The 23,164-nt window shown below is 33.5% G+C and overlaps 3 protein-coding genes across 4 annotated transcripts; 2 read left to right on the forward strand and 1 right to left on the reverse strand.

Annotated features, from left to right (window-relative positions):
* The first annotated feature begins 11,019 nt into the window (after positions 1-11,019).
* LOC131025211 (probable methyltransferase PMT2) lies at positions 11,020-15,523 on the forward strand. 2 transcript variants are annotated; one of them, XM_057954865.1, is made up of 7 exons: positions 11,020-11,473; positions 12,174-12,829; positions 12,970-13,180; positions 13,314-13,608; positions 13,746-14,129; positions 14,681-14,758; positions 14,950-15,523. In XM_057954865.1, the coding sequence occupies exons 2-7, from the start codon at positions 12,182-12,184 to the stop codon at positions 15,170-15,172; spliced, it is 1,839 nt and encodes a 612-aa protein (XP_057810848.1). In that variant the 5' UTR covers positions 11,020-11,473; positions 12,174-12,181; the 3' UTR covers positions 15,173-15,523. The 2 variants fall into 2 exon arrangements, with proteins under 2 accessions (XP_057810848.1, XP_057810847.1); XM_057954864.1 differs by lacking the exon at positions 11,020-11,473 and adding an exon at positions 11,550-11,687.
* Positions 15,524-15,816: 293 nt separating this feature from the next.
* LOC131025212 (sphinganine C4-monooxygenase 1) lies at positions 15,817-19,113 on the reverse strand. Its single transcript, XM_057954866.1, has 2 exons — positions 18,526-19,113; positions 15,817-16,386 (listed from the first exon to the last, which is right to left on the reverse strand). Exons 1-2 carry the CDS (start codon positions 18,766-18,768, stop codon positions 15,832-15,834), a joined length of 798 nt encoding a protein of 265 aa, XP_057810849.1. The 5' UTR covers positions 18,769-19,113; the 3' UTR covers positions 15,817-15,831.
* Positions 19,114-20,867: 1,754 nt separating this feature from the next.
* Positions 20,868-22,622, forward strand: LOC131026148 (uncharacterized). Its single transcript, XM_057955917.1, has 2 exons — positions 20,868-21,674; positions 22,038-22,622. The coding sequence occupies exons 1-2, from the start codon at positions 20,868-20,870 to the stop codon at positions 22,620-22,622; spliced, it is 1,392 nt and encodes a 463-aa protein (XP_057811900.1).
* Positions 22,623-23,164: the final 542 nt, after the last annotated feature.

Below are 23,164 nucleotides of genomic sequence, written 5' to 3' on the forward strand. Positions count from 1 at the left end.
TTTTTCAAACGACAATGAGAAGATAGTATACGATAAAAAGAGTTGAGCTTTGTACAAACAATTATTTAATCGTATTTAACTAGTGAATGACTAATACAATCAATTAATTAATTAAGCCGAATCTAATGCACGCAATTAATTAATTTGTCTAATTTAACACACTCACAAATTAGTAATGACTATGAATTTCTATTCACTATTACTTGTTCTAACATTTTCTTACAGTAGATCAAATGATTTTAAAGATCATGACGGTGGACTCGAACCAATCAGCTATCACTAGACCAACATAAGAACACATGAATTGCTCTAACTTTCAACAAACACACTTGTCACACATTATATACCTTTTTTTTTTTTGAATTTGTATGTATATATGTATGTATGTATCCTCGTTTTATTTGGTGGGAATAGTTAAATTAATTATATATGCGTTGATTTTTGGTGTTAAATGGAAGGCAGCAGAAGTCAATAATCTCGAATTTTGTGGGCTTATGGAAATCAAGGGCATGGATTTCCTCAAAAATTTCTTGCTTCTTGAAAAGTCATTCATAAACTTTAATTAGAAGTTAAACCCCCTCATAAAAGCTATAAATCTCTCTAGCAAAAATATTAATTAATTGGGTTTATGGTACAAAATGTCTTGAATGTGGACGGCAATAAAAGTAGTGTGAATTAAATGGTGAGTTCGATTTTCACTGAGTCAAATACCAAATAAACTCGGGACCTTCAAAACTATGCCCAACTCCAAAAACCTAACCCTCGTTTCCACCCCATTCTTGTCGGTTGTTTTCACCTACACTTTTTTTTTATTTTATTTTATTGTATTTTCGACTTTGGTTTTTTGCTTCCCAAACGTGCAATCTCTATATATGAGTCCTAATAAGTACTATATTTCTCCTAACAAAAAGCCATAGAGAGATGGGATCATGTACAATATATATATTTAGATCTTTATTTTTGCATTGTAGTATGTTAAATTTAAATTAGGTCATTGTATGATTCAATCTAAAAGTTTCATTACTGCAATATATAAGATGCATTTATCATTGATAACACATTTTTATTGTAGTGGAATAAGACGACGTCATTTTGATGATGTGGAACATCTCTATTTTTTACGTTATTAAATATTCTATGTGGGGCTGAAAATGTCACGTGTAAAATCTGGCTGTCAATTAGACTTTTCGACACTAAAAATCACTGATTAACTAAAATTATCACTGATCAATTTATGAGCCTTGAGTAATGTGTTGATTGAAATTCAAATTAACACTAAAGTCCATTCCTACTATTACATGAGTGTTCTTTTTTCTTTTTTTCTAAGAATGAAACAACCTAAACTTGAAAATTAGATGCTTAAATAAAGTCTTTGAAACTTACATATGAATAATGCCAAACAAAAAAAAAGAATAAAATAATTCTCAAGCTAAATGAATACATAAATAAACAAGTACTATACCTAACCCCTCACCCCTTGGGATGTTGTTTTTTTTTTTTAAGAAAAGAAAAAATACTATTGTTCAGGTTCATGAAATGTAGAAATGACTAATTCACAATATTAGAGAGAGAGAGAATAATAAATCTTAAAATCGATATGCTTCTTTTGGAATTGGGCCGAGCCCATTCAATACGATGGGCCCAATAGAATCTGTTTGATTATAACATTGATAGGCTCCTTTAATTGTTGTGAGCCCTATTGCTGCCTCCCACCAACTCACAATCTACAAAATTGTTGTGTGGGAATATATGTCACATATCCAAATATTTACTAATAATAACATTTATTTTTTTGGGTAATAATTGTTTTGGTGCATTATATACCCCACATTGATCGTTTGATTGTACGTGATGCATTATAACAATAATTAACAATCTTTTATCTTTTTTTTTTTTTGAGAAAAACAATCTTTTATCTAGATATATAATAATAGATGAGGCAATATAATCAACTAAATACATTGATGACCATAATGCTTAAATTAAATCAACTTATATATAACGGAACATTGTTCATTACACTATTTTTTTATGCATTACTATTGTTATTTTATTTGCATTAATTGTAATAAATTTCACCTATTAATCAATAATAAGACTAATTCAAAATGTGCCTTTTGAAATGTTCTTTTTTCGTTGTACAATAGAGTAATTGAGATGGTCTTATAAGCATATGCAATAATCATCAATTCAAATGTAAATACCATTAATTCTAGGTGGCAATAGGTTAATAGCTACTCCTTCCGTTTTTTATTAAGTGTCCCCAGCCGTCAAAATACACATACCAATAAATACTCCCTCCGTCCCACTGTAAGTGAGACTCTTTCTATTTTGGGTGTCCCACCATAAGTGAGACTCTTTCCCTTTTTGGTAAAAGTTTTACTCTTTAAACACCTTTTCACTTTTTCACCTACACACAAAATACACTTTTCTTAATTTCCGTGCCCAAAAAAAAGGTCTCACTTAGCTTGGGACGGAGGGAGTAAGATATTTTACATTTGTAACCTTAGTAATTATCATAATACATGCATATATACAACTAATTATTACATTCATACAAGTATTAAATAAGGATAAAATAGGAAAAATGTCATAAATATACTCTCAAATTTTAAAATTGGACACTTATTGAGAAACAAAAAATGAGCTAAATGGAACACTTATAAAAAAAGGGAGGGAGTATATACTAAAATTTCAACTTTTTTTCCCGTTAATTTGTCTTCATGGGAAATGGATGTAGGCATAAATAGCAAAATGATTGTCTAATCTAGATTTGTAATCATATTATCAGCCTTTAATGATGTTAAGAAGGCTTAAACAATACTCTATCCGTTTGGTATATTCTTTAATTTATTAGATCGTCCCACTAATTAATTAGTTTGGTATATTTTCTTATTGGATAATTATTTTTCATTATGTTAAATATTGGCTCATACTCATAACATTATAATTTATTCTTTTACATAATAGTGACAAAAATAAATAGGGCCAATTCAGCTGATACAAAGAAATGATTTATTTTAAACCAAACCTATCGAGTATTTCTATGGATGTGAATAAATGTGGTGGGGCTCTGAATTTTATGTCGGTAGGAAAAAGTTAATCTTCTTAAATGAATTTATTGTAAATAATTCTAAAAATTGATATAAAGTTGATTTATTATAGTACATCATTACATAGCAATAATAAGAAAAAATGTAAATTGCCACAATTAATATAACACGCAATTTACTATTTATATAAAAGATCAAGTAATCAAAAATATTTAATTTGCTTTATTTTCCCCCAGTCTTTTAAATGTGGTGCGCATTTGTATGACCAATTATTGATGATAAGTCGATGATTTATTTTTTTCGTGAAGGAATTTAAAAGCTCAATTAAAATACCAAATTTAAAAAGAAATACCTATCCCTAAAAAATGTAGTCAAATTTTTTGTTTGAATTAGAATTACGAGAGGTATCTAAATATAATTAATTATGCAACCTGCAAGTAGGTTAGACCTCAAAACTACACCGCACGCAGACGAGAATACAACACCACCTAAAATGGAAAAATATCACCGCATGAAAGCGAGATTGAACAAAAAACCTCTCATAAATGAGAGTATTTGGGTGCCTCAGCTCAATACGAATGCATTTGTTAGACCATCTTACATAAATCAAAAGTTGGACCATAAAATTCAAAAGGAAGCCTACACCATCTTACATTTGGGATTTGGCTTTGTACGAACGCATTCATGAATCATTATTTATACTAATCTTAATAAGGTGGTTTTCTACATACTATATAATTTTGCTTTTGTTTTAGAAGCCTACGACTTGCGAATTTAGGGCTGTCGAGTTATGGTCTTTAAATTATTGCAAAAGAGAAGAGAAAAAAGTTGTGATCTTTAAATGATTTTTCAGTCGTAGTTGAGCATATCAGGTCATAACTAATAACCATATCCATTTATATATCTACATTAAGGAGGAGTAATATTTTGGATCAAAGATGATATATTTATTTTTATATATATTTGGAATTCATCAATAAATATATAGGCTGGTTTGCAAGGCATTGTAGCATAAGAATTTGAAAAATTGACTAAACTCGTGAGATGTGTCAAAACAATAATAAAATGATACATGTATCATAAAATGTATCAAAACAAGAAAGAACATTGTGCAAAGAATGATTACCCAATTCCGATAATAAAACACCTAAGAATGGGAGCCTCGCCCAAAGAAAATAATCTAATATCATAGAATGTATCCAAAATAATAAAGAACAGTACACAAAAAATTATTATCCAATTCCGATAATAAAACACCTACAAATGAGGGCCTCGCCAAGGAAAAATGATCTATAACGACTCACCCAGCTGGTGAACAACTACAAGCAGGATAACAACTCACCCCTAGACGTGATCTCAACGTATTCACCACCTAATCCCTGAAACACATTCACCACCAAGAAAAGAACTAATATCAAGAAACGCATCACATGCAACTAGTTCGGGGGACATATAGCAGGCAGGCCCGTACCTGAGGGCATGCTCAACATGCTGCCGCATAGGGCCCCAAATTTTTGGGGGCCCAATTTTTTTTTATATATATAGTACTTATAAAAATTATTTTTGTTTAACAAATAGTATTCCAAAAATAAATGCAGTAACTGAAAAGACATTCTAAAAAAAAGTGAATCAAAAAACTTATCTACGATCAACTATGTCGCAAGACATGTTGAATGGGTTGACTATGTTATCAACTGAAAGAAAATTGGTTGATTAGTTAGATTACACAAACTTGATAAATACATCTGTCTCTAAAACCGCAAGACGTGTTATATTTAGATAAAGTAAGAAACTTATCCCTATTTTGAACTAATTTTTGTTGTATGTTCTATCAATATTTCATATTATTTATTTTTTCTCAAATCCTAATATTTTTGTCCTTTTTATCCTTGCTAGATATACAAGAAATTAAATTGTGTTTTGGTTAGATATTGTGGGGACAGATTGCATTCAATATTGCTGCTATGGTGAACCATATTATAAGGTATTTATTTACATAGCTTCGTCTTATGAAAGTTCTTTTCTTCATTTAGATCATACTATTAATGTTGAATTCTTTAGTAACTTATATTTTCTTCTCTTTTGATTGAAAACTCTTTTGAATGATTGGTTGAAAAAGTTTATGTTAATATATTATTGTTGTTTCGTCAATATAAATTTTTTTTATAAGGGCCCATTTTTTAATTTTTTGCTTAGGGCCCTGTGAGATACATGACCGGCCCTGATAGCAGGAACACAAAAATTCTCGATTACATGGCGAGAGCAATTTAGCATGAATTTTTCCCATCTTCTTGAACGAAATTGGATCCTCTTAGCCTTCACGCCTTCAATTTTTTCTTGTAGCTCGAGTTAATCCTTTTATAGTCGTAAAGGGTAAAAACTCGTTGAAGATAAGTACGAATACATCTATTCATTTGAAGATAATAATGAACGATTCATCTTATATTTATTCTTCAATATTAAAGAGTCCAAAGGTCTGTTGCTGTTCGGATTCGTATGGTTAAATCATTTACTGATATATTTTTGAAATATTATACAGTCGAATAAAGAGTTTTCTACGCGTATCACGTAGGCAAATGCATATTTTGATAGTGTATCACATCATGTACATAACTTCAAAAGTATAGTCTACGTAATGACAAATATATAAGAGTATCCATGCTCCAACAAACTTTATATGTATGATTAAGATGCATTTACTATATGAGATATCAATATCATACTTATCTAAAGGTGTAAAGTATATCATACTTGTCTAAAGGTTTAAAGTATATACATCATCAACATATATTAAGTATGGATAAATATCAATTTACATCTAAAATTATATGCCTACTCCCAAAAATGTTATAAACAATCGATGATATAAATTAAAGGCTTGAATTATTAAGCTTGCAATAAAACTGTGTATTTTCTATATATTTTTAAATAATAATTTCACAAAACGACAATATTTAGTATTTGGTTGGAAAAATAGGATGTAATTTCAAAATTTTACAAGCATTGTTGCCCTCAAACTTTTATCAAAACAAAGAAAGTATTAATCTATCATTAATTTCTACTAGAATGTAACACTCTTTTATCATACTCCATCCGTCCCATGAAACATGACCCATTTCTTTTTGGCACGAGAATTAAGAAATTGATATTTTATGTGTTAAGTGTGGTAGGTGAAAAAATGAAAAAGTGAAAAAGTGAAAAAGTGAATAAAAAGTAATTTTTTTTATTATTTTTAGAAACTAGTCAAGTTTCGTGGAACAAACCAAAAAAGAACGTGGAGATATTAAAATTAAAGACCTGCAAAGGGAGATATATAGGTCCACTATATAAATATCTTCACTTAAAGTTTGGAATTTTGCCGCTCACCAAACAACAAAATAAAATAATAGTAATAATAATAAAACAAAAATTTCGGGACCAGCGGCAAGGAAATAATAAGTACTCCATTTTTTGTTTCTATTTATATAATTCATCTAAAAAACATATCCATTTTTTCATTTTCTTAAAGATAAAAATTCCTCTTTCTTATGCCGGCCCTTTCCATATCGCCTTTTATTTTTAAGGATAAATATGAAGTTTGAACTCTATATTAATATAAAAGATTATTAGTATCATTTAAATGTCCCTTTAATAAATTTAAAAATCAAAATATAATTTCTCCTCCTCAGATGCAGCTGGAGTAGGTGGACCTGAGCGTACTGGATTCACCATGCCGGTTGCTGGGCCCACTGCATCTTTATTGCCACGTGGGGCCGTGTTCCATTTGACTGACTGCCAAGCTGGCAACTGGCGATTGCTACTTGGTGGGGACCACGCCGCACTCGTAGACGGTGATTTTTTTTATTTTTTTATTTTTAAATTATTATAGATTGTGAAACTATTATTATTGCCATTTATGAAATTATAGTATATGATTAGTAGTATCATTTATGAAATATTGATTTTTCCTAAAATTGGATCACTTTTTAAGTTTTTCTTTTTCTGGAAGGATGCTTTCTGATAATTATTGGCCTTTTCCACAATATTGATCAAATAATTCTTCTTCTTTATTGATTCGAAATATGACTTTGTAAATGGTAGTTGGAATTTGATATGGTTTTTACTATGAGCATATAAATAGATGGACTCGTATTTATCAATTTCAATTAATGATCTCTTACAATAAATATTTTTTTTAAATACAAGAGGTATTTGAATATAATCTATTTATGCAATCTGCACGCAGATGAGACCTCACCACCATCAAAACAGTGGAAAAACGTCACTGCATGTAGGCAAAAAACGACATGCGTGTGGGACCTCAACACCAAACAATACAACACCGCACGCAAACAAAAATACAATATCACTTAAAGTGAAAAAACATCACCACACACAGACGGGATTGAACTCAAGACCTCTCACAAAGGAGAGTGTTTAAATGTCTCAACCTTGCCATTAGAATAATACCTCATTTGCTCTTATAAGTATATAACAAAGATTTGGGATTGTGTGCGTGTGTTGGTCAAGCGTTAAGAGATTAATGCCTAAGGCCAAAAGTCTTGGGTTCGAGTCCTCTGTGGCGCGGTCATTTAATTTCTTTATTTAATATTGTAAATTTATGTATAAAAAAAAGATTTTGGCGTAGGTGGTTCAAAATTTAATACTTCCTCCCATTTTCGGTCATTTAATTTCTTTATTTAATATTGTAAATTTATATATATAAAAAAGATTTTGGCGTAGGTGGTTCAAAATTTAATACTTCCTCCCATTTTTCATATATGTAGGTTTGGTGATTTTCATGTTTTTGATAATTTAATTAACATATTGAGTTTTATTGTCAGAAATACTCTTAGGGCATGTTTGTTTGTCAGGAAAGTAATCTGAATTGGGATTGTTATTCCCAGGAAAATTATTCAATGGAAAATGAATCCTAATAGATTCATTATCCAGTGTTTAGAAATATCAAAACTAATTATTAGGATTCTGGATTGTATCATTAAATAAATATATTTAATTAATATATGTAAGAATTAAAGTGATATTTACCCTTAATTTTCAATAATTCAGAATATAATTTTCGAGGTTTAAAAAATTATTTTCAGTAATTCAGAATATAGTTGATAGTGTGAAAATAGTTCGGGGTTTAAAGTGATATTTACCCTTAATTTTATAGTAACAACAAAGTACATTATTAAGATTAACTAAATGATTTATAATTCTAAAATTAAATTTATTTTTTTTCTTAGATAATAATAATAATAATAATAATAATAATAATAATAATAATAATAATAATAATAATAATAATAATAATAATAAGTATGATTCATAATTCTAATAATTAAATTATGATTTCTTAAAATAATTCATGAATTAATTAATTAATTAATTAATTAATAATAATAATAATAAGTATGATTCATAATTCTAAAAATTAAATTATGATTTTCTTAAAATAATAATAATAATAATAATAATAATAATAATAATAATAATAATAATAATAATAATAATAATAATAATAATATTCATTTTATAAAAAATAATATTGGATATATATGTAAGTAAGAATCCTGAGAATGAGGAAAAAGAATACCTAAGAAAAGCTAGGAATAAGAATCCTGGAAAGTTGTCTATTTTCCTTGTTTTCAGGATTCTGATTACTTTCTCTATATGACAAAAATTTAACCAAACACATGAATTTAATATTTTGGAATCAGATTACTTTCCCAGGACAGAATCCGTGCCAAACAAACATGCCCTTATTTATTTCTACAACGCCCGCTTTCATTTTTTTTTAAAATCAAAATAGCGAAAGCCGTTAAGAATAGAATATCATTAAATGAGGCTAATTTGAATATAATACTTATATTTTTTATATAAATGCGCATATCTACAAAATAAGGTATAAAATGAATGGTAGACAAGGGGTGGGACGGTACGGTATACCTTATTAAATCGACCATACCTTATACCTTACCTTTACCTCCGGTATGGAGAAAATTCATACTTTTACCTTACCTTTACCTACGGTATACCTTAGTTCGGTATACCTTAAGTACGGTATGGAGAATATACAAAACCTTTACCGTACCTTTATTTCGGTATACCTTACCAAATTTCGGTATACCGTACTTTCACGGTATACCGCACTTTAACGGTATACCAAAATAATCGGTATTACCGAAATCGAAAAAATTCAATACGGTAAAAAATTGATAACTTATTTATTTAAAACATGTTTAGATAATGAATAATACTATTTAACAAATATAATAATGACATAATAATTAAAATATATATCACAAATAAACAAAAAATAATACATTTATTATTAATGATATCCATGTAAATTAACACCCATCAGGTGTAATTTCTATTATATTTTATATATAGAAAAAGAAAATCCTAAACTTTAGAGAATATAATATATTTAGTTCATAAAAAAAAATAGAAGACATACTGAATGAAATCAAAGACTCCAAGACAGAACATATACTTAAAACTAAAATCACTATTAATCAATCATTTCGTGCCCAAGTATTCAATACTATCATATAATTAGTCTCATATTTAAATTATATAACTTACATACTATATTATATTTTATTCACTTTTATATCATTTGATGATATTTATATTCGCATACTTGTATGCATTCATGTTATATATAGTAAATTATATAGATGTTATAAGTTACATATAATTTATATGATAGTCGTAATATTATTTATAATATAATATTAATATTATAACTATGCTATATTATAACTATACTATAATATCAAAATAAACAATTTTATTTTATTGTATGACTTATACTATATACTATATTTTATTTGTTTTTGTATCATTTGATGATATTTATAAATTCATGTACAATTGTATATATTCACATAATATAGATATATACATTATTTTATAAAATTTATAAATATTTTTAAAATTATAAACATAAAAATATATATTATATATTTTAAAACTATAGATTTTGATACGATATATATCGCGATTTTCGGTATACCAATATATACGGACAACTACGGTATATCAGAATAAGATATTGTACCTTATTACCGGAATATACCGAATATTAAGGTATACCAGAATAAGGTATGATACCGCATCACCGGTATATACAGTAATATTCGGTATACCAATAATACGGTATCATATCGTGTTCCGGTATATACCTTTAATACGGTATTTATTGATTTTTTCGGTATATACCACGGTATCGGTATACACCGGTATACCCCGGTATCTGGAAAATTCATACCTTTACCTTACCGTTAATCTTCGGTACGGTATCATACCTTACCAAAAAAATCAATATACCTTAAATTTGGTATTTTACGGTACGATATGGCCGGTATACCGAGTTTTCGGTATATTTTTCCAGCCCTCAGTACCACTTATCTTGTATAAATTGATGATATTTCATTTAAATAAGGTTAATTTAACAATATTTCATTTCTTTTAAATTTACTAAGAAAGTAAATCATACTCTACCCCTTCTTGCCCTTACATTTTTTTTACGACGATAATATTTGAGTTTTTACTTGAGTCTGTTCCCATTTTTTTTTTAAGTTACAAGTGATATTTGAATATAATTAATTATGCAATATGTATGTAGGCGGGACCTTAACACCATTCAATAATAGAAAAACATCAAACAATATAATACAACAACAATACATTATCACATAAAGTGGGAAAATATCGCCGTCAAACGAGATTGAACCCAAAACATTTCACAAATGAGAGTATTTAGGTGTTCATTTATTGTGTTTCTTTGTGATTCGAAAATTTGATTGGATTAAGAAATAATTTAATGACAATCATCCCTTAATAATCATATTTGGATACACACATATTCAAATATAGTAGAATTATATTATGAAACTTTGATATCATCTAATTCTTGATATAAATGCTCCAACAATCGAACAAAATGTGACATAAAAAAAGTAAAAATAAAAATAACCGAAATCATTTTAGTTACCGCAATTATTGGTGTGATCGAAAAAAACGAAAAAACAAAATTACACGTTTATTTATATTTTATATTGTCATTTTCCTTTTTGAGTTCCAATTTGCAAATACCCAAAATTAATTTCTGTACAACGTTAGAGAGAGAGAGAGAGAGAGAGAGAGAGGATTTAGGGAGGTGGTGTAGTCCATTTATATATACGAAGAAGAAGACGCGGCCTAATAATCCGATCACGGCGATATAAACCGAAACGGCTTCGATTATTTCTAGGGCGCGCCTTTACGAAGTAACATTATTAGGGTTTTTGCGGTTCTTTCTAATCCGAAAAATTCTGAGCATTGGATCCGATTTCCGGATTTGCCGAGTGGCAAACCGCAGAAAGATTCAAGCTTTTGTTGGATTGTTGAATCAGCGTTTCGCGTCAGTGTAGCAACCGATGCCATTGGTATTTGAATAATAATGCTTTTCTACATTCTTTACGAAATCTTGTGCCTTCTATTTAATTCTGTTCATGGGTTTCACTATCTTCGAGTAAAGGTTGAATCTTGCTCTGAACGCGATGATTGTTTTTTGCTTTTCTTTTTTTTGAGGATTCATTTAGGATAGGGGGATAAGAGAAGATAATGAAAGAGATAATAAATAAATAAATAATATTTGAGGTATGTTTAACGTGGGAAATGTTTAGGGTGCCAGAATTTTACTGACTGAGTTGCATATTTACTAGTTTCTTGTTAAAGTATTGTTGATTATTCAGTTTTTTTCCCAAAGCATATATGCTTGTTATTCATTTGAGACATTTATTAACTGGAATCTTGTATAGGTTAACTGAAGTTTGTAGTCCATCAATCTTTCTTTTTTTTGGGTTCTAGACTATTGAACTGTTCCTTGATTGTTTTATACTTGATCTGCTTTCTGTTGCTACTAAGGCTAAGATACTTCTTTAAAGTATATAGCAAAGAAAATATTGATGTTTAATTGCATTGACTTTGCAGAAAAGATGTGGCTAATAATCTTAGTAGTTGCTTGATTAGCTTTGTGTAATCAAATGCAGGAGCTTCTCACAGTAAAATTTAAAAAGAGACTGCCTTTGGTTTGATGCTATTCTTTCTTTTATTTCTACTAAATCCGGGTACTACTTGTTTCAGGGACCGTGATGGCGAACAAGTTTCATTCGGGGGATGGTAGGACCAGGAGTTCCGTGTCGATCTTTATAGTAGCTGGTCTATGCTGTTTCTTCTACATACTAGGGGCATGGCAGAGAAGTGGATTTGGGAAAGGGGACAGAATAGCGATCCGGATGGCCGAGAGTGGAGCAGATTGCAATATCCTCCCGAATCTCAATTTCGAAACCCATCATGGTGGTGAAGCTGGGGTGATTGATGATTCTGATTCTAAGGTGACAGTGTACAAGCCTTGTCCTTCTAAGTACACCGATTACACACCCTGCCAAGATCAGAGACGTGCGATGACTTTCTCTAGGGATAACATGTTCTACCGTGAGAGACATTGCCCTTCTCAAGAACAAAAGCTGCATTGCCTTATCCCAGCTCCTAAAGGATATGTGACCCCGTTCCCGTGGCCAAAGAGTCGTGACTATGTTCCCTATGCTAACGCTCCGTACAAAAGTTTGACAGTCGAGAAGGCCATTCAGAACTGGATCCAGTACGAGGGAAATGTCTTCAGGTTTCCAGGTGGAGGAACACAGTTTCCTCAGGGAGCTGATAAATACATTGACCAGCTTGCTTCGGTCATTCCAATTGCAAATGGAACAGTTAGGACGGCTTTGGACACTGGTTGCGGGGTATGATGGATGCTACAAAAGTGTTACTCTAGTGTCTTTTTGCAATTGTTAATGGATTGTCTTCTGAATATTATGGTTTTCTTATTGTATTGCTGTCAGAAATCTGTGTGGTTAACTATATATTGTATGTTATGTTTCAGGTTGCTAGTTGGGGTGCATATCTCTGGAAACGAAATGTCATAACAATGTCGTTTGCACCAAGAGACTCACACCAAGCCCAGGTTCAGTTTGCTCTTGAAAGGGGCGTGCCTGCTGTCATTGGTGTTCTTGGAACAATTAAAATTCCATATCCGTCAAGTGCTTTTGATATGGCTCACTGTTCTCGTTGTCTTATACCTTGGGGGGTCAATGGTAAGAGCTACTATATTTATCGTGTCGTGATGAATGTGATATTGTTTGCAATCGTCATTTTGTAAAAAAGAAGGTTCTTTATCATCTTTGAGCTGCCTATGATGCTTAGTGATTTTGTTCTCTCTGGTTACAGATGGACTGTATATGAAGGAAGTCGATCGTGTTCTTAGACCTGGTGGGTATTGGGTGCTTTCGGGCCCTCCCATCCATTGGAAGACTAATTATAAGGCATGGCAACGCCCAAAGGAAGATCTCCAGGAGGAACAAAGAAAGATCGAAGAGGTTGCTAAACTTCTCTGCTGGGAGAAGAAGTCTGAGATTGGTGAAATTGCAGTATGGCAGAAGTCCAGGGATGTTGATTCCTGTCTTGCTGCACAAGAAAATTCTGGAGCTGCTCTCTGTAAATCTGAAGATGCTGATGACGTCTGGTACGAATCTTTTATTTTGCAAGCACATATGTTATGACCAAGTCCTTGATGTGTTCAGATAGATAGTCAGTTCGAAATTTCGGGTACTAACAGAAGCTTCAAAACTTTGTGGTTTTAACTGTTTCCTCCAATTTCAGGTACAAGAAAATGGAGTCATGTATTACTCAGAATAACAATGGTAAAAATGAAGAAGCTTCCGGGGATCTCAGACCTTTCCCCGAGAGGCTTTATGCCGTTCCCCCAAGGATTGCTAGTGGCTCGATTGCTGGAGTTTCTGTTGAGGCATACCATGAGGACAACAAGCAATGGAAAAAGCATGTGAATGCCTATAGAAAGATTAACAAGATTATCAACTCTGGGAGGTATCGCAATATCATGGATATGAATGCCGGCTTTGGAGGTTTTGCTGCTGCTCTCCAATCTCCCAAATTGTGGGTTATGAATGTAGTACCGACAATTGCTGAGAAGAACACCCTCGGTGTCATATTTGAAAGAGGATTGATTGGCATCTATCACGACTGGTACGTCCTTGTCTTACTGCTTCTTTACATACGTGGTTGACTGTTCCTCCTATTGTACATGCCCTTAAACTCACTTGTTATTTCAGTCTTCTTGAATTTTCTTTTTGTCGATGTATCATGTTTGCCCCGGATTCAGTTCGTTATTTTGGTTGATTAAGCATTTCAGGGGGGGTAACTAGATAGATGAATTTTCATAAACCAACAGGATTAAATACTTGATGCATTTAACTCCAAATTGTAGTTATGAACTTATGAAGGGGTCTCAATGAACTCTACTGATGGTAGCCGATCCAAGTTTAGATTTGGGACTTGCGTTTCTTTGGAACCTCAGATGTGTGCTCTATTGTTTTATCGCAAATAAGATGCTACTAGCTTCTTTGGGTGCTCGTTTTGCTGATGTTTAGTCTTAGTTTGTTATCTCTTTCGGTGCTCCCTTTTTCCGTCTTTGATTGCATTTCACACTGCTTTTTCCCCGCGTCTTTTACTTGAATAGTTAATATTCTTTGGCTGCAAACATAACGTGTTTTCATATTGATTTCTTTTCTTGCTAGGTGTGAAGCATTCTCCACATATCCGAGGACCTACGATCTCATCCATGCTAATGGCGTTTTTAGCTTGTACAAGGACAAGTAAGCATCCGTTACGCCTCATCTTTCTGGTATTAGGCCTAAGAAAATAACAGTAGTCTAGGATGGTGTCGTAACTCCCTCCATGTCGGATTGATTCTTTCCGAAGTGAAATCTATAGGCGTTGGGTTAGGGATGCTCTGACTTCTTTCTATTCAAGGCTATATATAGTAAACATTAAAATACGAATGCAGGTGTGACTTTGAAGACATCTTGTTAGAAATGGACCGGATCTTGAGGCCTGAAGGCGCGGTGATATTCCGTGACGAAGTGGACGTGCTCGTGAAGGTGAAGAAGATCATCGGAGGTATGAGGTGGGATTCTAAAATGATGGATCATGAAGACGGCCCCCTCATACCTCAGAAGATATTGGTTGCAGTCAAGCAATACTGGGTGGGGAACTCCACTTCTGCATAGACTCGACCGGGGTGCACGTTTCCAGTCCCCAATTCTTTGATTTTCACGTACAGATCTCCTCGTCTGAAAGTGACGCAGGGCGGTGATGATCTTGCCGTGGAGGGCCACATATCATTAACCCGGGAGGGTTGGTCTGTACGTTGCAGCTTCAAACGTAACGCGATCGATCTTTTTGAGAAATTTCGAGCATGTGTTGTCCCCTTGATGTAGGAAAACAGAAGCGAGCCTTATTTGTTATGCTTTGTAGTTTCAAGGTGTTTTATGTATTATAGAAGTCACCCTTCTTGTAATGCTTTTTGTAACATAGTTTTGACCTATTGTTATATATCAAGATTTCATCAATTGATGTTATGCTAAAGGAGTAGAAAACTAAACATTTTGTAATGCTTATTATATCACAGAAACCAAAATCAGAAAAAGAATATATATATATATAGTAGCAAAAGTAACAAGTTCTCTTTTTTTCTTTTTCCATTCTTCAAAATGCTTATATTGAGAAGAGCTAATTGTAGTACATGCACATTGAGTATGTATATGAACGAATATAAAAAAGCACTCATAATCACTAAACAAGGTAAAAGTAACAATTCCAAAAAGAAAAAAGAAGAAAACCTATAGTGATACACAATTGTTACAGCCAGTGATTATTTTGTTCAAAATCAGTCATCCTTATATTCTTTCGAGGGCCGTGCTTCGAAGCCCCCGTTGCTATTCTTCTCAAGCGAATACGGCATGTAAGTGCCGAGGATCCTATCCCACATCACAAAGAACGGCTGCGAAAAGTTATACTTGTTGCCGTAGAGCTGGTGGTGGATATCGTGATACGCGGAGTTGTTTCTGAACAGCAGGTGGAAGAGATTGCCCGGTAGCCACAGCCCGCAGTGATCATCGACTGTTTTGAGGGTAGCAAACGAGAAGAAGAAGATGGAAGCTCGAGGAGACATGCCTGATACGAGGAAGGATAGAGCGCCGCCAACTGTGTCCAGAAGCAGGCCTTCAACGGGGTGGTTGTACAGAGCTCCAAACGCGTAGGGAACAACCAGCCGGTGATGTTGAGAGTGGATGTGCTTGTACAAGAACTTGTTTTGGTGCATGTACCGGTGCATGAAGTATTGCCAGGTATCTAACACCATCATCCCAACCAAGAATTGTCGAGCGAGAACAATGAGGGAAGTCGGCTGAGCTTGTGCGGGATCACTGTCGCTTCCAGTAACCTGCATGGTATAATAATTCATTTTACAAACTGATAGACAACGGATTACCAACATGGTCTACTTAGGTCAAAACAATTTCTACAGAACCCGATTATGTCGTATAAGAAACAGATACCACTTGAGTAGATGTTAACTGAAGCGGACAGACTGAGAGGGGTATGGGCATCATGTTACAATAGCTTTTGACAAAATTTAACTAAAGAAATGAACGGAAAAGTAGAAGCCACAGGATAATCTCACAGGTAATGAATAGCTCACCTCAGAATTGACAAAACAAATAACAAGTGAGCTAGCAGATACTTCATTCCAGAAATACTCATTAACTAAGTAATATCAATGAAAACAGCAACCTACGAGCTTTAATTTCCTAGAATAAACAGGTTTCGAGAATCCAGAGGCGAATCCATAACTCAGTCAGATAAGATCAGCAGCTAAATCAAAGGGTGTTACCACTACTGCAACTAAAATGAAGACGACTCAGTACGCACTAATTTCTCAACAAGTGTAGGCATTAATAATGGTAACAGTCACATTAAATATCAGCACCAATTCTCTATGGTCTCATTACAGAACAAAGAGGGAAATAATTCAGTAGAAGGGAAATGAAATTAATGCCCCCCAGGCCCAACAAAATAATCATGAGATGGGCCAACCATCGTTGTTATTTGATTTTAAACCATAATTTTGAAGCATGTTTTTAAAAATCCAGGTGTAATCTGGAGATGAAGGAACAATATCTGGAAAGTACTAATACTCCACTGGAAGTCTGGAAATTACCGAAGATAACTATGTTTATAGAATAAACTCTATGATCAACCTCTGTTCTTTACATTCAAATTACATTACTGTTATGTCACACATGAATCGCGTGTTATCAATTTAATCTGTTCAACTAGAAAAACTTTGTCAGAGAACGACAAACAAGTCAAAACTTAATAAGGTATATTTTAGGACCAAAGCATCTTAAAACGCATAGCGACTTTCTTTTTAAAGATAATGAAGTTGTTGGCATGATCTAAGCAACTTATCCCCTTAATCAAGAACTATTTACCACGTGGTCAAATGCCAAAAAACAAGATAGAATCCCTTAAAATAAATCTTTATAAACAATTATGCTGACTCGATTGCGTCTATTTTTTCTGTTACATACAACCAATTAGATTACATATTGCTGAGGAAACCAAAATATTGATGTGAGAGTTAAAGAGACATGGAGAAGCAGAAATTTATAGCAAGCTAGATTCCAGGGAGTAGTTTATACTTGTAAAGTGTTTTTATAAGATTCAGACAAAGAAATCAATAGTGGGATATTAAATATATAAGCTCCAACTCATTTAACCAAAACAATGCACTTATTCGATGCACAACAAGATCCCGACAAACCAAGGAATATTAATTGCTAGTTCATATATTTGCCAATAATCAGTTGCCATAAATTCTGCTCAAATGAAGAAAATGCTTTGCCGTTTGGCGTATTCATGCCCAACAACTTAAGCAGCATTCATATGCTCAATTGCCAATGCATTTCAGAGAACTTCAAGAAACAGATTGTCCTAAAAAATTGCTGTAAGCATTCAATAATCTAAAAAGTAGAATTACTGATCACATCTACTGACAGCAAACGAAAGGTAGCTGCCGTATGCTACACGAAGACACCAACAAAAAAAGACATAGCACATCCACATAGAAGGAAGAAATATTTCAAGTATCTGATGTCACAGATTCAAGATATAGTTAGGTAACAACAACAATCAATACCGATTCCAATTTCCATACAACAGCACAAGGATGACCTACTACACCCCCTTGATCAACCACTCAATACGATCACGATACATCGCGCAAATAACACGCAGATACGACAGTCCTACCGTTATGCAAACACAAGCAATATCAACCAAAACGCACAACGGCAGATTCCAAATCTACAGCCAAGTAAAAAGTGCACGCTCACACACGCAACAAAATTCACCAGCTCTCATCCTCACACTCAACAAAAATCACACCCAATCATCGCCGAAACACACACACACACGCAGCAACATCGATTAAATACAAAAACAACAAATAAACGAGAGAAAAAAAAAAACAAAATTCAACAAAGGAAACGAACAAAACAGAAATAGAAACACTACTTACGGCGAAGAGAAGAGTGGCGACGACGGCCTGAACCGCCTGCTGGAGGAGCACGCCTTTGACCACATCGCTCTTGGACACCAAATTCTTCTCATCTTCATCCTTGCGCGTGTGCAGCCTGTAATCGTCGAGTGAGCCTAGCAAGACGTAAATCCCCGAATACATCCAGTACACGATTATCGGCGCGAATGTCCCCAGCATTTCGTCCGACACTTTTACACCATTCATCATCTCCATACCTAACATCGCCCGATCGAGAAGATGTCGTCGGGTTTGCGTGGAGCGACACAGGAAATTGAATCGAAATTCCGATGAACAAACCCTAGATAGAGATGATTGGACGGATCAATTTGGGGTCAAATTATTCCCTCCTCAAAAGTGATAATCACACACACTTGAAGAGTTCTGGGTTGATCCGAGAGAGATGAAATGTGTTTGTATTTATATATTATATCAAATTATTTTAATTTTAATTATTGCGACTCCATTATTAGATAATATTCTATGACTTAGCTCAGCTGGTCACATTAAAATTCAACTTTCGAAAATATCTTAATATAAACATTTGAGTTCTCACAAATATAAATATTAGTATTTGAGAAAATACGACAGACAGTTGTACGAAATACCGTGTGGCTGTCGTTTTTGACCATTTTCTGAAGAAGAAAAAAAAAATCTATGGGACTTTAGTGGTTTTGCTTTTGCATTATTTAATTTAATTTAATTATGTTGGAATTAATTTAGTATTAATAACATAATTACAAGGTATAATTAATAGAAATAAAAGTTTAAATTAGTGGAAGTTCCATAAGTTAGTAGCTAGATCAACTATATTGTACTAATAAAAGAGACTTCCCAAACCGAACTAAAAAAGAAACTTCCAAAGGATAAGCATTACCTTTTTTTTTACTAAATGAAGAATAAATCAGATTAGAACTAAATATTGAAATGGCTCTATAATTCAATTAAATCCAGAATCAATTCATCATCATTAAATAAAACTATAAATCTAGTGGCCGTTGCATCAATTTTAATTTAAATATTTATGTTACCATGACAAAATATAAATATTTATTGTTGCAATTACGTACTCCCTCCGTCCCACGATTCTTAACACGTTTGATTTCGGCACAGAAATTAAGGAGTTGTAGATTAGTGTTTTAAGTGTATAGTTTTTTTTTTTGAAAGGGTTTTAAGTGTATAGTTAATAAAATATAAAAGTGATAAAATAGAAGAGAGAAGATAATAATTATTAGTATCTTATTTGGAAATGCGTCAAGATTCCTGGGACGGTCCCAAAAGGAAAACGTGTCAAGATTCGTGGGACGGATGAAGGATATATTAATATTAACAATCAATAATTTAAAATATGATTCTACCTGCTATCTAAATAATGGCCTGCAGCTTGAAAAATCTCGCGTTGTTATTTCCGCTGTGATAAAATCAAAAAAACATGCCGTATTTGGCATATTTTATAGTAACATAAATAAATAATATCGCAAGAAACAGACATAAAAAGTCTAAAAATAAATTTATTTTAAAATATTAGTAACATACAGTAGATGCTTATTTTAGCAACGTTTGCTTAAATATAAAGTACAGACAATGTCAGAAACTTCATACTCCCAAAATAAATTAAATGTGCATAATTAATTCCTAGGAACATAGAATATACTCCCTCCGTCCCGCCCAAGATGCTACATATTCCTTTTTGGGTCGTCCCAACGAAGATGCTACATTTCTATATTTGGCAAAAATAAGGAATTTTAAATACTTAATTAATACTCCCTCCGTCCCGGTAATCTTGTCCCCTTTCTTTTGGGCACGGAGATTAAGGAGTGTTGAGTTAGTGTTGTAAATTGTAAGGGTCCACTTGTTTTAGAAAAAGTAAGTATGAACTAATTATCTTTGTGTTTGACTTCATTAAAATATTGACCAACTTATTTTAAATTTAACAATTTAGTTTATTTTTAAATTCAATTAAATTATAAATATAATTAAATTTTTTTTTGACTGAAATTAAATTACACTCAAACTGAATTAAAAAGTGTAACAGTTCGGCTGTCACCCTTTCTTTTCACCTGTAACTAAAAGACTTCAATACCAAACTGAATTAAAAAGTGGCGCCAATTGAAGACTTCAATACCAAAGTGAAATTAGAGAGGGAACATTTGGCTGAAAATGAAATTTTCATTCAAAACAAGGAACATTCGGCTGACAAGTATTCCCACCAAAACACAAGTTCCAACATCTATAAAATCTGCCATTCACAATGCCTATTACATTCACAATCTGAAAATTGAAGAACCTACTACAAAATCACCAAAATCACTTCAAAATCAACAATGGTGAGGCGCAACGATCTAACCACGGGAGAGAGAAACTCCATCATCCAATTTGTGCTTGAAGACAGCCACGGTGGGAAGCCAAAACGTGGCCGAATGAAGGAGGCTGCTGTCAAGTTCGGCGTTTGTCGGCGGACGGTGACTCGCCTATGGAACGCTGCCAAAAAACAGAAAAGCCAAGGTGAGCATATGCATTCTTGCAGTGGGAAAATCAACAAAACAAGGCGCAAAAGAGTTGAAATAGACTTGGAATTAATTTCAAGCATGGAGTTAAACAAAAGAGCAACTATTAGAAGGCTAGCACGTGGAATTAATTGCAGCAAGAGCACAGTTGGGCGATGGGTAAGCAAAGGTTTGATCAGGGCTCATACTAGTGCTATTAAGCCCGATTTAACAGCCCCTAATAAGTTGTTACGTCTAAAGTTTTCTCTTGAAGCAATCGAGTATGATAGAATACTCAAGGTGCTTCAATACAAGAGCATGCACAACACGGTGCATATCAATGAGAAATGGTTTTACCTAACCAAATCAAATCATCGATACTATCTCACACCAACAGAGGCTGAACCACAAAGGAGTTGCAAAAATAAAAAGTTCATCACTAAGGTCATGTTTATGTGCGCTGTATGCAGACCGCTAATTGCAGAGGATGGAACAGTTCTTTTTGATGGGAAAATAGGGATTTTCCCATTTACAGAATATGTACCAGCCAAGAGGAATAGCAAAAACAGGGAGGCTGGTACACTCGAGCAAAAGCCCATTCAATCAATCACGAAGGAAGTAATTAAGGACTGCATTATAAACAAGGTAGTTTACTCACATGAAAGATGTCCTGTATGTCACTCTAGTATGATATGTATTGAATTAAGTTGTGTTTTAGATGGGTTGTCCATTAATTAGGGCTGAACTTAATGTTCAATTTGATGAACTATCTCATGTAACATTAATGAATGCTGAACTGTTATTTCAATTTAATGAATGATGAACTGTTATTTCAATTTAATGAACTAGAGCATGTAACATTAATGAATGCTGAACTGTTATTTCAATTTAATGAATGATGAACTGTTATTTCAATTTAATGAACTAGAGCATGTAACATTAATGAATGATGAACTGTTATTTCAATTTAATGAATGCTGAATCTTTATTTTAATTGTATGTTGGCAGATCATTCCTGCAATTAAGGCCAAGTGGCCACAGTTTGCTAGTAGGGTCATCTTCATTCAACAAGACAACGCAAAACCACACATTAAAGACAGTGATCCTGATTTTAGACAGGCTGCCAGCTCGGATGGCTTTGACATAAAGATTGTTCATCAACCACCGAATTCACCGGATACCAACATTAATGATCTAGGTTGGTTTAGGGCTATTCAAAGCCTACAAACTGAATCAGTTTGTACCAACATAGATACATTAGTGGAGGCAGTCAAGAGTTCATTTGATGAACTATCTCCCATAACATTAAACAATGTTTTCTTGAGCCTTCAAGGCTGTTTGACTGAAATTCTAAAGGTCAAAGGGCACAACACCTACAAAATTCCTCACATGAAGAAAGGAGCACTTATTAGACAAGGAGAGTTACCACTCAACTTACAAGTTCCCCATGATTTAGTTAAGGAGGCAATTAACTATCTCATGGAAAATGGAATAGTAAGTGGCATGGATCATCTAAGGCATTATCCATCGCCCAACAACTCATTGACAAGCACATTACACATGCAAAGCCAACAAACAGAGGCTGCCAAGTGAGCCTATACAAAGCACACACACATGTAAAGCCAACAAACAGAGGCTGCCAAGTGAGCCTATACCAAGCACATATACATGAAAAGCCATACAAAACAAAGGCTGCCAAGTGAGCCTATACCAAGCACAAATACAGGGAAGACATCAAATTGGAAGGCCTCACCCAATATTCGGGAAAATAGAGCAGGCCATTCATGAAGGCCAACATCGCAGGAGAGTGCATGAACTTCCTCACAGGGGCCTCCGGACCACAATAACGAACAACCTCGTCCCAATTTTCCTCACAAAACAAGGAACCATCATCAAAATCAGAATTTTCAGGTTCAAATGAAGGGTTAATAACAGATATAGATGGATTTAAAGGCATGGGACGCCTAAACAAGGACCACCTTGGTTTCGCCGGAGCTAGGGCTCCGGGCGACTCACGCCCAGCTTCTGCCTCCTCCACCACTTCCGACTCCTCCTCTATCTCCGAGAAACTCGTCGAGAACGGGCAATCCACCGCCGGCGGGACACCCCACAAAGTGTAGTCCTCATCTTCCGTG

Source organism: Salvia miltiorrhiza, chromosome 5, assembly GCF_028751815.1.
Source record: "Salvia miltiorrhiza cultivar Shanhuang (shh) chromosome 5, IMPLAD_Smil_shh, whole genome shotgun sequence".
In the NCBI taxonomy this organism is placed as follows: Eukaryota; Viridiplantae; Streptophyta; class Magnoliopsida; order Lamiales; family Lamiaceae; genus Salvia; species Salvia miltiorrhiza.

Coding starts and splice junctions, on each gene's coding strand:
- LOC131025211 (XM_057954865.1), top strand. CDS start 12,182: ATGGCGAACAAGTTTCATTCGGGGGATGGTAGGACCAGGAGTTCCGTG. Junction 12,830..12,969: donor CTTTGGACACTGGTTGCGGG/GTATGATGGATG, acceptor GTTATGTTTCAG/GTTGCTAGTTGGGGTGCATA. Junction 14,130..14,680: donor ATTGGCATCTATCACGACTG/GTACGTCCTTGT, acceptor TTTTCTTGCTAG/GTGTGAAGCATTCTCCACAT.
- LOC131025212 (XM_057954866.1), bottom strand. CDS start 18,768: ATGTTAGGTATGGAGATGATGAATGGTGTAAAAGTGTCGGACGAAATG. Junction 16,387..18,525: donor TCGCCACTCTTCTCTTCGCC/GTAAGTAGTGTT, acceptor TATACCATGCAG/GTTACTGGAAGCGACAGTGA.
- LOC131026148 (XM_057955917.1), top strand. CDS start 20,868: ATGGTGAGGCGCAACGATCTAACCACGGGAGAGAGAAACTCCATCATC. Junction 21,675..22,037: donor AGGACTGCATTATAAACAAG/GTAGTTTACTCA, acceptor GTATGTTGGCAG/ATCATTCCTGCAATTAAGGC.